The sequence below is a fragment of the Gossypium hirsutum genome, chromosome A07 (assembly GCF_007990345.1).
Source record: "Gossypium hirsutum isolate 1008001.06 chromosome A07, Gossypium_hirsutum_v2.1, whole genome shotgun sequence".
NCBI classification, from domain to species: domain Eukaryota; kingdom Viridiplantae; phylum Streptophyta; class Magnoliopsida; order Malvales; family Malvaceae; genus Gossypium; species Gossypium hirsutum.
Genome location: NC_053430.1, coordinates 94,115,381 through 94,128,665, shown reverse-complemented (window position 1 = coordinate 94,128,665; position 13,285 = coordinate 94,115,381). Strand labels below are relative to the sequence as shown.

Here is a 13,285-nt window from a genome sequence, read left to right as displayed (position 1 = left end):
CACAGTCTCTACTCCAAGACGACGCTGACAACTATATATACTCTGATTGTAAGTTTCTGTCGTCCTTCTGTTCAATCATTTCCATCTAAGTTCGCTGTTGTTCCTAGGAGCTTACCGAATTTTTCAGCTATTTTAAACCATGTCTGGGCACAGTTTCAGTCATCAACATCATATCTCAATCGGTTTACTTCAGAACTTGATCAGCTACTACAAGCCTACAACACTTATAAACATCCATGGCACCCAGCAGGACTGATAACCCAGACATGGCGAAGAAGCATTTGAAAGTGCGGACCAAAGCCAAACGACTGAAAACCGAGATGGGAAAGGTAAGGGAAGATCAACTATGCTTAATAGAGGAGCAGTCAAAATTAGTGACAAGGTTCCGAGAGATTGAGAGGCAATGCAATGAGCTGAAACAAGAAGCTCAAATGATGGCCAAGCAATCAGCCATGACTCGACTCAAGCTGGAACTCATGTTGGGAATCTTGAAAGCTCGTGAGGGAGGAGATTTGGTTCAAGCTGCTAACCTGACTCGTTTCCTTCGGTAATTTGATCCTGCAATTCAAACTTTCTTATCATCTTATAAAAATACTTATTATCATTTGATTAATTAAGATGCATGCCTTGACTTGTGTATTTAATTTGCAGAGAAATTGTTGCCATGGAGAAAGCAAATGCAATCTTGGCTCAAGTCAAAGATGAAGAAGATGAACCATAGACAACACCCCAATCACAAGGGAGCCAAAAATAAAGTTGAATGTACACACTGCATGTATAAATCGCATTTTTATTGATATGTCTTAGTGGCTAATATAAATAATTATAATAAAATTTTGCGTATTACTACGTAGTTTTCACTTTCAATAATATTTTAAACATGTACGTGGTTTATAAATTAAGTATTGTTCTATTAATTGTGTTTATTTTTTGTACAATATTTAAAATTATTTATAACTATTTTCTAACCTTTAAATAAGAGGATAATACACTTCAACACACTCGAACTCACATTTTCTTACACTGATAATAATATCGATACCATTAAGCTACATCAGATTGTGTTGCGAAAACTTGAGAAAAGAACCGTTCAAAGGAGGCAAAATGAGGGAGATGAAAATTCATATTACATAAAAGCTTGAGAGAGCTTCCTTGTTGGTAACCAAGTTGTCTTAACCTGCTGAGATTAATCTAGGTTAAAATAGTTATTAGTCCCTATATTTATTCAGAATTTAAAATTTAATTTATGTACTTTAAAATTTTAAAATTTCAATCCTTTATCTTTTCAATTTAAAATTTTTAATTCAATAATTATCATTATTTGTAATTTCTATTAAAATTCATTAACTAAACATGTTTGTAATTAGGTAATCTATTTAACATACTTAATTAATAAATTTTAATAGAAAATACTAACAATATTAACTATCGGATTGAAAATTTCTAACTTACAAAAATAAAACGATTTAATTTTTAACTTTTTTTTAAACAACGTGTTCATTGGAGGGTGTAGTAGGAGCCTAGACAATGAAAGAAAGCCGTAGGTTTTGGCAGTGGCGAATCTAGGGGGGCTGGCAGGGGCCCCGGCCCCCCTAAAATGTAAAATTTCTATTTAGGCCCTTGAGATTTTTTAAATATTTTAAATTAGTAAAGGTAAAATTACACTTTGGTCCCCTAAATTATAAAAATTTAATTTAATCCTTTAAAAATTATAAAGATATAGGGTATAAAAAATTAAAATTTCATCCGACCCCTCTAAAAAATTGTTTTGGCTTCGCCCCTGGGTTTTGGCGTTATACCCACAGCATTGTCTACCACTTTATTTACATATTTCAAGCTTGTACCTGCGGGTTTAAGCTTCAAGTCGTGTTATTTATTAGTTGGATGTAGCTGTTGAGTTGACATTAGATTTTAGAATAGTTGATGTGTTCCTATATATTTAATTTTTTGTAATTATTATTTATTTGACTGAATGCATTAGAAGAGAAGTTGTGTATGACCCCGTAAGTATACACTAAATTAATTGATTGAATACCGATTAATTGAACTTATTTAGCTTTACCAATTTTTACAATCTATATATGTTGAATATTTGTTATGTAAATGCATATATATATTGGTAATAAAAATTTTGTTATTTGAGATAAAAAAAATGAAAAGAGTAAAAAAAAAAAAGATGTCGCTTGATAGACACCCTCCACCCCTCCAACCCGATTCAAACCCATATTTTGGCATATACTGGTGTCGCCGTATAGGTTGGCACCACCAATTATAGCCTATTAAAAATGATTTTTTTAAACCCGTTATAGCCTCATGATGGAAGGATGATTGTGAAAGGAAAAAAGCGGTGGTGGCATTGCCTATGTTAACTATTGCAAACTTGTTATTTTGATAAATAATCTTATGTGTATACCATTTGAGATAATAATTTAATCCTTGAATTTAATATATTTTGTAATTTAATTTTTGTATTTTTTTATCCACATTAATCTCCGAATTAACTATTTTTTAACATATGATGGAATCTAAATAATTCAAAATATATATGATAAAAATTATAAAAATAAAGAAATTTGTAAAAGAAATATTAAAATTACTGAAAGATGAGGTTAATAATCAACCTAGACAAACATATGTCACAATATGTTTGAATTTAGACATTCATTTATTTAGGGTCATTTTGAAAGTGATTTTTTTAATAATTATATATTTTTTATAATTTCAAAATAATTTTTATATTTTTATATTTTAAATAATATTTAAACCTTCTAATTTTTTAAAAATAATTATTGCAGTGAGATTTGAGAAGATAGGTTCTGTACTAAAATTATATATATAATATCGATTTTATTGAAATAGATATAAAAAATATTCTCGAAAATCTTTTTTTTTTGGAATTAAAATGAAAAAAAAGAGACAATTTATTGATATATTAATTGTAAAATTTTAACTGTAAAATTAAAAAGTATTTACACTATTAGATAATAAAAATTAATATTTAAAAAATTTCACTATAAATATATTAAATAATATAAATAATAATTGCATAAAAATGATATATATATATATATAATAAATATCATTTTTTATACACTCACACTTAAATTTTTTTAACTTCACTCAATAATCACATATTACAAGTAGAGTCGGGTGGGCTGCCCAGCCTATCTTCGATTAGACTTAAACAAGGATTCCTTGTCTTCTGGTCAACCCAGCCTAACTTGAACTTAAATCCAATAATTTTCTAAGATATTTTTATTTAAATTTAATTACAATATATATTGATATAAAAATAAATTTATATTAATATTAATATTATAAAATTTCATATTTTGTTATTTTATATTTATATATAAATATTTTTATTATTTTATAATTCTAAAAAGTAATAATATAAATATATTATTAAACAATATATTTATTTTATTGTTTTAATATTAATATAAAATTAAATACTGTAATATTTTTTATTTTAATATAAATATTTTTAAATAGTAATATTCATCCTATTTTAATATTTTATTTTATTTTTAAAAAATTATAAACATAAACATATAAAGATTTTAAGAGAACAACAGTACATTAACAAATAACACTTAAGAAAAGTAACATATGTCATAATCTTCAACAACTAAACATATTGACGTAGTAACATTTATCTTTCATCCATCATTTTGAAACTACTTTTACATCAAGTATACCAAATGTAACATTAAGTTTATTTTACCATTAAAATTCACTTTAATAATTTAAATTTTTTCTTCAAACATAAAACTTAGAATATAAAATTTATTGAGTAATTATATTACCTTGTTTAGTTTATTTGGCTATTTGATTGACAGAACGGAAGATTATTTGAAAAAATATTTAATTAAAGTTGAAATAATTTTAAATATTACTTATCTTTTTTAAATTTCATATATCTCTTGAAATGTAATTAAAATTTTATTTGTTTTAAATAATTAATTATACATTTGATTTTTTTTTAAATGATAAATATACTTATTCTTAATTCAAGCGTAGAAATAAACCTATTAAAATGTAAAGTCTTGATGACGTTTCGTATAATTTATGTCCTTTTTGGGGAAAAAAAAAAGGTATTCTTTAATTTAATTAAGCTGGCTCCTTAATTTCATCTAGTTTAGAAATACTTAATTGTCACAAATGATAGAAAAATAAGGTAAAAAATAAAAAGTTGGGAGAATAAATTGCAATGGACCAAAATTATAAAACCAAAGGGTAAAATTATCATAAAATCAACATTACCTTAAGAATTTTACGATTACCTAAAATGATGCAATGAGATTAATTGTACCAAATTTTAAGACTATTGAAAATGTAAAATTATCTGCAAGGTCCCCCTAGACAGTCAAGATTCGCAGGAAATTAGAATTCCAAAGTGCTATTCTTTCTAGTTGAGAGGAATCGGACCAAGCAAAACCAACAACAGAAATTTTAACCACGAACAAGAAAGCGTTGATCTGAGACTGATCTCATTCACTCTCTCCACCGAAAGGACACAATCAGTCCATATTTCCCGAAAACAGCAACTGGAATTTGATGGAAATGGAAATTATGCAATTCTTTCAAAGGAGAAAAAAGGAATAGACACCAGAAATTCTTGCACGAGGGAACAACCAAAATATGTCCAATACTCATCATCTCCATAATTCAGATAATTTGGAGATTAATTATTTTATTCATTCATGCACACACCTCCATCGTTGGTTCTCTTTTAACATCATAAACCAAACATTTTTCACAAGGTTAAACTACTAGGCTTCATAGAAAAAGTTTGTTCCAACAGACTCTACTTTATACTCATAAGTTGGCAGTGGAAGTACAAACCCGGTTGTAGAAGATAGGCACGTAGTTCTTCACAGATCACCCCTTTAGTTCACCCATATTAGCCTCATTCATTCATCTTAAGCACACATCGGAGGCAACCCCCTTCATGCATCAGATCAAATGCCTTGTTAATATCTCCAAGGGTCAAATTGTGGGTGATGTACTCATCTATTTTGATTTCCTGCAATGATAAGGAGAGTATAATAATATCCTGATCATTCTACAGGCTTAAATATAGATTCGCCTACAAACTACGTTTACCTTCTTCATGTATTTTTCCACAAGCCAAGGCACTTGTGAACGACTCTTGAAACCACCAAAAGCTGTCCCTTTCCAAACACGGCCAGTCACCAATTGGAAAGGTCGTGTAGATATCTCCTGACCTGATGCGGCAACACCTATGATAACTGATGTTCCCCAGCCCTGAAAATTTCTCGGGCACTTTAGCAGTGGTCTTCCGGTTATGCAGTCATTAGTGCTCATCAAATTCAGGCACCACATACCTTGTGACAGCATTCCAAAGCAGCCCTCATGACAGAGACATTTCCGATACACTCGAAACTGTAATCAACACCACCATCTGTGAGATCAACAAGGACCTGCTGAATTGGTTTATCATAGTCCTTTGGATTCACAAACTCTGTAACTCCAAAATTCTTTGCTGCAAGTTGCATTTCACCAAAAAGAAAGAAAGAAAGAAATCAGAATATAGAAATAGAAATAATGAATGGTTTAGATTTATTACAAAAAATAAGAAAAGAAAAACAATATCCACCCATTTTCTTACAATTTATTTCATTATTCACATTACACATTGTTTATTGAATATTTCATATTAATATTTACCAAATTCTTCTTTGTAAGCATTATCATTTGTAAATTACTTGCCTACATCAAACTTTTTGCTATCAATATCAACGCCAATTATTCTTGAAGCACCAGCTGACTTTGCACCCTCTGCAACCTGTAACATTGCATTCCAGGATCACAAAAACAATTTAATATCAAACAAACAAGCACCACAAAGAGAATAACGATGAGAATAACAAATATTTTTAAAAGGCAGCTCAAAATGTGCATAGGACTTCATAATAAACAATATCAACAAATTTCTACGCAAGATGCATATTTGACACTTACAGCAAGACCAACAGTCCCAAGGCCAAAAATAGCAACAATGGCCCCTGGTTCAACTTTGGCTGTGTTCCAAACTGCTCCAAGTCCTATCCAACACCAAAGTACGTATGAAATGAAAGTTGTGTACAAAGGCATCACAAAATAAATAATATATATACAGTCAAATAAAAAAAAATCCAATTGCTATATGATTGTATATGCAATTACAGATTCATAAAATGAAGAGAAAGCTAAACAAGCACTTACCAGTTGGAACACCACAACCAAGAAGGCATACTTTGTCCAAAGGAGCCTGTGGATCAATCTTTGCAACACTAACATCATGCACAACCGTGTACTGGCTAAATGTTGAGGTGCCCATGAAGTGGTAGATAGGTTTCCCATTAATTGAGAAGCGGCTCTTGCGATCATTCATCATGACTCCAGCTCCAGTGGCTGTCCTAACTTTGCCACATAGGTTAGTCTTACCTGATTTGCAGAACTTGCATTCTCTGCACTCTGCCTGGTAACAAGGGATGACATGGTCACCTGGTTGAACTTCAGTTACACCTTCACCAACACTTTCTACAATTCTGCACTAAAAAATTCAAACATTTCTCACTCTTTACCAACCAAGAGGCTCATAAACTGTAAGAACTAAAAGGAAAAAACATACCCAGCAGCTTCATGTCCAAGAATGCACGGGAATAGACCCTCAGGATCCTTAAAAAGGTAAATCAAGCATGACATCATAATTAAACAGCTGATTAGAAAAATATCAAAGAAGAAAAGAAAAACTAGAACCAGATCAAACTAGGTGTTAGCACTGTCACTGCAAGAGGATACACAAAGAACATCAAATTATATTCTTATCAATAGCATCTCACTCCAATTTGAAACATTATACACATATCTTTCCTATTTTAAATCAATAATACAAAATCAACAAAATACTCCCATTTAGCATGGAATTTCCACTTTTTATTCGTTCCTAGCAATCAAGTTTACATGGCATTTTTTGAACCAAAAAAAAAAATCATTATCCTACAGAAAAAGAAGTGTTCGTTAGGATGGAAAAGCAAATAACGCTAAAATAATCCCTTTTTTTTTATTCATCTTAAACAGCTCCTTGTTCAAGATAAGCAATTGGCACTGATATATTTTGCAAACCAAAAAAGGAAACATGTAGATATAGAAAATGGAAATGAAAAGAAAACGGGAAAACCTTTCCGCTCCAAGTGTAGGCATCAGTGTGGCAGAGAGCAGTGAAGAGAATCTTGATCCGAACCTCACCGGCTTGTGGCGGAGCCACCTGGACATCCTCAATGACCAGTGGCTTGTTCGGTTCATAAGCCACCGCCGCTTCACAATCACAACCACATTAGAATTAATAAGGTTTTAAAACAACTGGCAAACACATCAATAAATAAATAAAGAGAAATACCTTTGCAAGTTATGACTTGCCCTTGAGTCGCCATTGATGAAAATGAAGAGGATTTTAGAAGACAATAGAAATCTCAAATCAGAAGGATCAATTAATCAATTTATTTTGAGGTTGAGAGAAGGAGTGGACAAAACTATCTTAATTTTTCTGTTTTTTCGGATATGCGATAAATCAAATCGATTTGTCCTGGAATCGCTGATGTTTGTTTCACAGTGGAATCTTATCCCTAACCAGGTTTTGGTATCCCGTAGTCCAAGTTCTTGTCATTAACAAAAAGAATAAAAAATCAATTAAAATTTTTCATTAATGATTTTCGTTTTTTACTACATTTACAGTTAAAATTAATTCATGGTCACACGTAATAGCTTTTAGTTTAATATTATATTTTTTATTTAAAAATCATAAAAATTTATTAAAAATTATAAAAATAATTTCATAAAAATCATTAAAAATATTAAATCTTAAAAAAATTATATAAACTTATAAAAACTTATAAAATATTATTAAAAAATTCATAAAAGTTTATAAAAATTATAATAAATTCTAATAAAAATAAAAGTGTATTAAAATTGTCGAAACCATTTTTTGAAAAACGGGAATTGACTTTTAAAAACGAAAGTTTGAAGTCGCCACCAATCCTTTTTGTTTAGGTGTGATCGGATCACATAATAAAATATTTTATTTTATTAAAATATTGATTTTAGCCTACGAAGGTCAAGAAAACGGGTTCAGGAGTCGGTTACGTACGAGGAAGGATTAGCACCCTCGCAACGCCCAAAATTAGTACCTAATCGATTAATTAATGTCCTAATATCGAAAATTTGAAATGATTTTAAAAATACAATCCCATTTAAAAGTGTTTGAATATACTCGAATTGGATGCTAAGATTCTCTTATTCCGAAGGAATAAAATATCACATCCAGTACGTTAGGATACGACAATTCAAACCCTCGAAACCAATATCATCTCATGATTTCTAAAATTCATGCATTGAAATTTCGAAAAGATATTCAGTTATTTGGTCAAACGGTAAATCGAAACTCAGCACGTTATGGCACGTTTTCTTGAATTTTCAAACACAAAATATTACCTTATTTTCGAAAACTTTTGAATAAAATGTAATAAATAAATAAAACGTATTTTTATTTAAAAGGATAATTTGGGAATGTAATCCTTATGTTACCAAATAATAAGCACACAAATGCACTAAAAAGCGCCATAGTTACACAACATTTTACATGTGACGCTAATATTGATAATTAAGAAAAAAAGAATAACAATGTAAGAACTAATAACAAGAATAATATAACGATGGTAATAATGCTAGCAATAAACCTAACAGTGATGATAATAATAACAAAACCTAAATTTTACAATAAGGAGCAAATAAATAAAAATATAATTAATATGAAAATAGAATAAAAATTATAAGGAAAATAATATAAGAAGTTTTAGAAAGATGATAAAATAATTTTGAAAATAAATAATATGGTAAACCCTTTTTTAAAATAAAATGCAAAATAGTTCAGATTTAATAATGTATGCAAAATGAAATAATATAAAGATTTATAATGAAACAATTTTAATATAAACAACAATAAAAAATGAACAAAGTAATTTAGAAGTATATACAACATCGAAATAAATGAATAAATAACTAAATTTAAAAAAAAAAAGGAAAAAAATTAAATCAGAGCAAAGAATGAAAATCAGGTGTAAAAACTCAAGGAAATAAGCGCATAAGGGCTAAAATGAAGTTTAAATAAGATTCTGGTGGTCAATTTAAAAAAAATAAAAAAAATGGGGCCAATTTAGGGACCCAATTGAAATGTGCGCCACATCGTAGGGACCAACTGGGCCATTATGGCCTATTGCCAAAACGATGCCATTCCAAAGTCCACGTTTAAATGGCCAAGGACTAAATCAAAACAACAACAATATTTTAGGGCTAAATTTTAAAATAAAATAAACCGATTTGAAGAATCAAGAACAGAGGGAGGGCCAAACGCGCAAATTCCCCATCAGAGTGAAAACATGCGGATCCTCCCCGGGTCTGTCTAGTCGGTTTCCACGCGGGTCGAGCCAAACGGTGCCGTTTTGATGCTTATTGCCCTAAGCCAAAACGACGTCGTTTTGATATTATTATATAAGCCAATATTTTGTCTAAAAAAATCATTTGAGCCTTTGTTTTTAAAAAAAATCATTAAAATATAGAAAATAACAAGAAAAGGAAAATTTTCAAAAAAAATTAAAATAAAAAGATTATAAAATTTTTCCAGAATTTAAAAATACAATTTTCTTTTTAAAAAAACGAAAATTTAAAAAGAAAAAAATCATTAAAATATAGAAAAAAAAAACACAAAATAATATAGATATATATACTACTTTTTATTAACCTTGGTTTTTCTTTTTGAAAATTTTCTTTTTAAATTTTTAAAATTATTTTTCCATAAAAATAATTACTCAATGCTTATCAGTTTTTTTTTTTTAAATTGGGATTTTACTAAGCACTCAAGGTAAGTTAAGAAAATTTCACACGGACTTATTAAGTATTCAATATACTTATTCCGCCGCCTCTCTTTTTCCTCATAAATTGTCATCTTGCGGAACATGTCAAGCGGATAAACAAGACGCTCACACTATCCTGTTATCGATTCAGTAGTCTTTTAATCGTTTAAAGCTCGATTTTATGGCATGTATATATGTGTTATGTAATTTGTTAACCTTAAATGTTGACATAGTTCAAAATTTATTTTATGCATGACTTTGCATAATGGTAATGCTTATTGAATGTTGACTAGTTTAAAATCACGACAATACTCATCCTCTTGGTGATCCGTCGGGGTATCAAAGGGAAGAGGATGGGCATGACTACTACTCTATTGTTGAAGTAGTGGGTAAGAGGGTATGTAACAACCCGTTTTCAATGGTGTTGGAAACAGTGATTTCGAGACCACAATTTCAACAAGTGAGTTAGTAATTTATTATTTATTTATTATTTATAGGGTTATTTCAAGGTCGTTTTAAAATTTGGTTGGAAAATTTTAACGTTTAAATAGTTAATTAAGTAAAAAGGATTAAATCGTAAAAGCTGCAAAAATTAATTACTATTAGTTAAAGGTGTTAAATGACTATAGAAATGTGAATTGATGGACTTAACTGGTAATTATATCATATAGATAGATAGTGGACGGTTATGGACATTGTTTAGTCAATTATTAAGGTTATTTTAAAGGTAATTTGGTAAATAAGTAATTAAACTAAAATCTAATAAGGAAAAATGATATCATCTTCTTCAATTTTCATTCCCAAAACTGAAACACCATTTTTAAAGGTTATCAAGCTTTAACCAACACTACTTCTCTTGCATGGTATGTATTTGAGTATGTTTTCAATGATTTTTTATGTTTTTGAGATTGTTGTAGCTTAATCTAGCTAACTTGGGGATTAATTCGTAAAACTGTTAAGCATTTTAAAATGTACCATTTTTTGAGTTTGTGAAGCTTTTAAAGTTTAATGATAGTTTTATAAGCTTGATAGCTAAATAGGACTATTTTGTAAATTAGTTTTAATGATTTTTATGTTTAAGGACTAAATTGTTAAAGTAGTAAAATTTTATGAAACTATTTTGAAATTGTGAAATATATGGGCTGTACAAGGACTATAAGAAATTCAGCTAGCTTGGTTTAAGCTTAAATGTGTTCAATTCGAAAGGTTCGGGTTTAGGGACTAAATTGCATAAAGTGTGAAGTTTAGGGGTAATTTATAAATTGATAATAGAAGGGCTTATATATATTTTTGATTATTTAATTTGTTTGAAACGATTAATTGAATGAAAATTATTATTTAGATCAAGAAACAAATCAATCAAACACAAATCGTGGAAAAACGAAGTTAGCAGAATAGTCGTCGACATCGCATTTATAATCATTTTTGAGTAGGTAAGTTCGTATGTTCGTTAAATTGATTAATTTTTGTTGTTGGGATTTAATATCTATTATGCGTGTAGTGATTGAGTTGATTTGCTAGATATATGTTATGTGATGAATTAGATTAATTTATAAAACTAGCTAAACCGAAGCTTATGATTGAAAATGGAAAATTACACGGATAAGTATTTGTGATGAGATAATGTGTAAATAATTATATGATTTGGATATGAAACATAGCTCGTTTGAACATCGTGAATACTTAGGATACAAATGGCATGTCATTAGGGTTAGTTACTATTTCGAGTGCTGGTCGTAGATGTTCGAATGATGACTAAAGTCCTGTATTTGTTGCGGATTCCCACAGCTCGTGTGGGTAGCATCATGTAGCCTAACATTCCGACCCATAGCTCGTCTGAGCAAGCCTATTTCATAACTTGTGTGAGCATTTACAGTTACAACTTGTGTGAGCATCATGCCCGTATATCCGACGATATTTTATTTGGTTCAACGGGTGATAAATGTATAAATGATTGGATACATTAAATGTTATATGATTTTGGCATGTGATATAAAGGATTTTAGTATGAACACTTTGAAATGAAAAGAGTTATGTTATTTGATTATATGATGAATGAATTATGTACTGTATATCTTTACTTATAAATGTTCCATGTAATGATAGGATTATATGTTTTTATTGATGAACAATTAACCTTGAGAGATTTGTGGTGTATAGGAAATAAATGTGCCTATGGTTTAGTTAATGAATCTATGCATGAATGGTTTGAGTAAATTCTTATTCGGTAAGTTTAAGTTTAAATTATACGAGCTTACTAAGCATTAGTTGCTTATGTTAGTTGTTTTCTTTCCTTGTAGATCATCAAAAATCTCAGACGGTTGAAACTTCAAGTTATAACACACACTATCCATTCATCGATTTGATAGAAGTTTTAATCATTTTGGATTTGGTTATAAATGGCACGTACTAGGAGTTTTATGTTCTTTTGCTTATGATGATGTTGCTTACATCTTTAGTTATGTAAGGTTAATGGTTGTGAACTTTTGGGCCCTTTTGGTATATATATATTGTCCATGTGTATATATGGTAATGTTGAACCACTTTTGGTAGGTTTGATTGTGAATGGAATTAATGAATTGATATGGTTGAAAGGTTTGTAAGCTATGAATTTGTGTTGGATGAAGGTGTATTAGTTTGAGGTTTGATATGTGGTGCTATTAAAGATATATTGGTTAGACACTTAGGTTGAATGATTTAGTATGTTTTAGACATGTTTAAATGTGTTTTGAATGTGTAAAAATAGTTGGAAATGGTTTGGCTTGGTACCTAAGAAATGCTTGATAAATTGGCTTATTTTAGAAGTTATTTTAGGTGCACACGGCCTGAGGCACAGGCTATCACACAGCAGTATGCCACATACAGTCGCTCCACACAACCATGTGACCTATTTGATTTTTGGTGCAAGATTGCCTTTTGTGACATGATCGTGTGACCCTAAGTTACACGGACTCAGGTTGTTACACAGTTTGGCCACACGACCATGTCTTTGAGCTACACGGTCTAAGCTCTGTCACACGGCTGTGTGACCCTTGTTTCTCAGTTTTTTCCACATTTTTCTGTTTTGTTTCAGATTATTCCCTACTTGTTTTCAAATTGATTTTGGGGCTATGTAAGCTCAATTTAAAGCATGTATTCATATACATGCTATAGATAATGATTAGTTATGAATATTTGATATTTAATTTTATTTTCGAATTGTTTTAGATTGTTATTAAATTCGTTAACTTTCGTAAAACTTCGTAACCCTAATCTGACGATTAAGACGAGGTAGGGGTGTTACAGGGTGGTAAGCCTTTATCACATTGCTCTGATCTCAACCTTCAAGTTCACTCCAATGTTGGTCAAGAGCGACATTTTGGACTTTT

General features: G+C 29.9%; 2 protein-coding genes across 2 annotated transcripts; one reads left to right on the top strand and one right to left on the bottom strand.

The window, feature by feature from the left end:
• The first annotated feature begins 123 nt into the window (after positions 1-123).
• Positions 124-957, top strand: LOC107956877 (uncharacterized). Its single transcript, XM_016892364.2, has 2 exons — positions 124-547; positions 652-957. Exons 1-2 carry the CDS (start codon positions 237-239, stop codon positions 719-721), a joined length of 381 nt encoding a protein of 126 aa, XP_016747853.1. The 5' UTR covers positions 124-236; the 3' UTR covers positions 722-957.
• Positions 958-4,645: 3,688 nt separating this feature from the next.
• Positions 4,646-7,679, bottom strand: LOC107956348 (alcohol dehydrogenase class-3). Its single transcript, XM_041116738.1, has 9 exons — positions 7,409-7,679; positions 7,190-7,326; positions 6,641-6,687; positions 6,232-6,557; positions 5,989-6,071; positions 5,737-5,812; positions 5,352-5,509; positions 5,110-5,271; positions 4,646-5,029 (listed from the first exon to the last, which is right to left on the bottom strand). Exons 1-9 carry the CDS (start codon positions 7,440-7,442, stop codon positions 4,913-4,915), a joined length of 1,140 nt encoding a protein of 379 aa, XP_040972672.1. The 5' UTR covers positions 7,443-7,679; the 3' UTR covers positions 4,646-4,912.
• Positions 7,680-13,285: the final 5,606 nt, after the last annotated feature.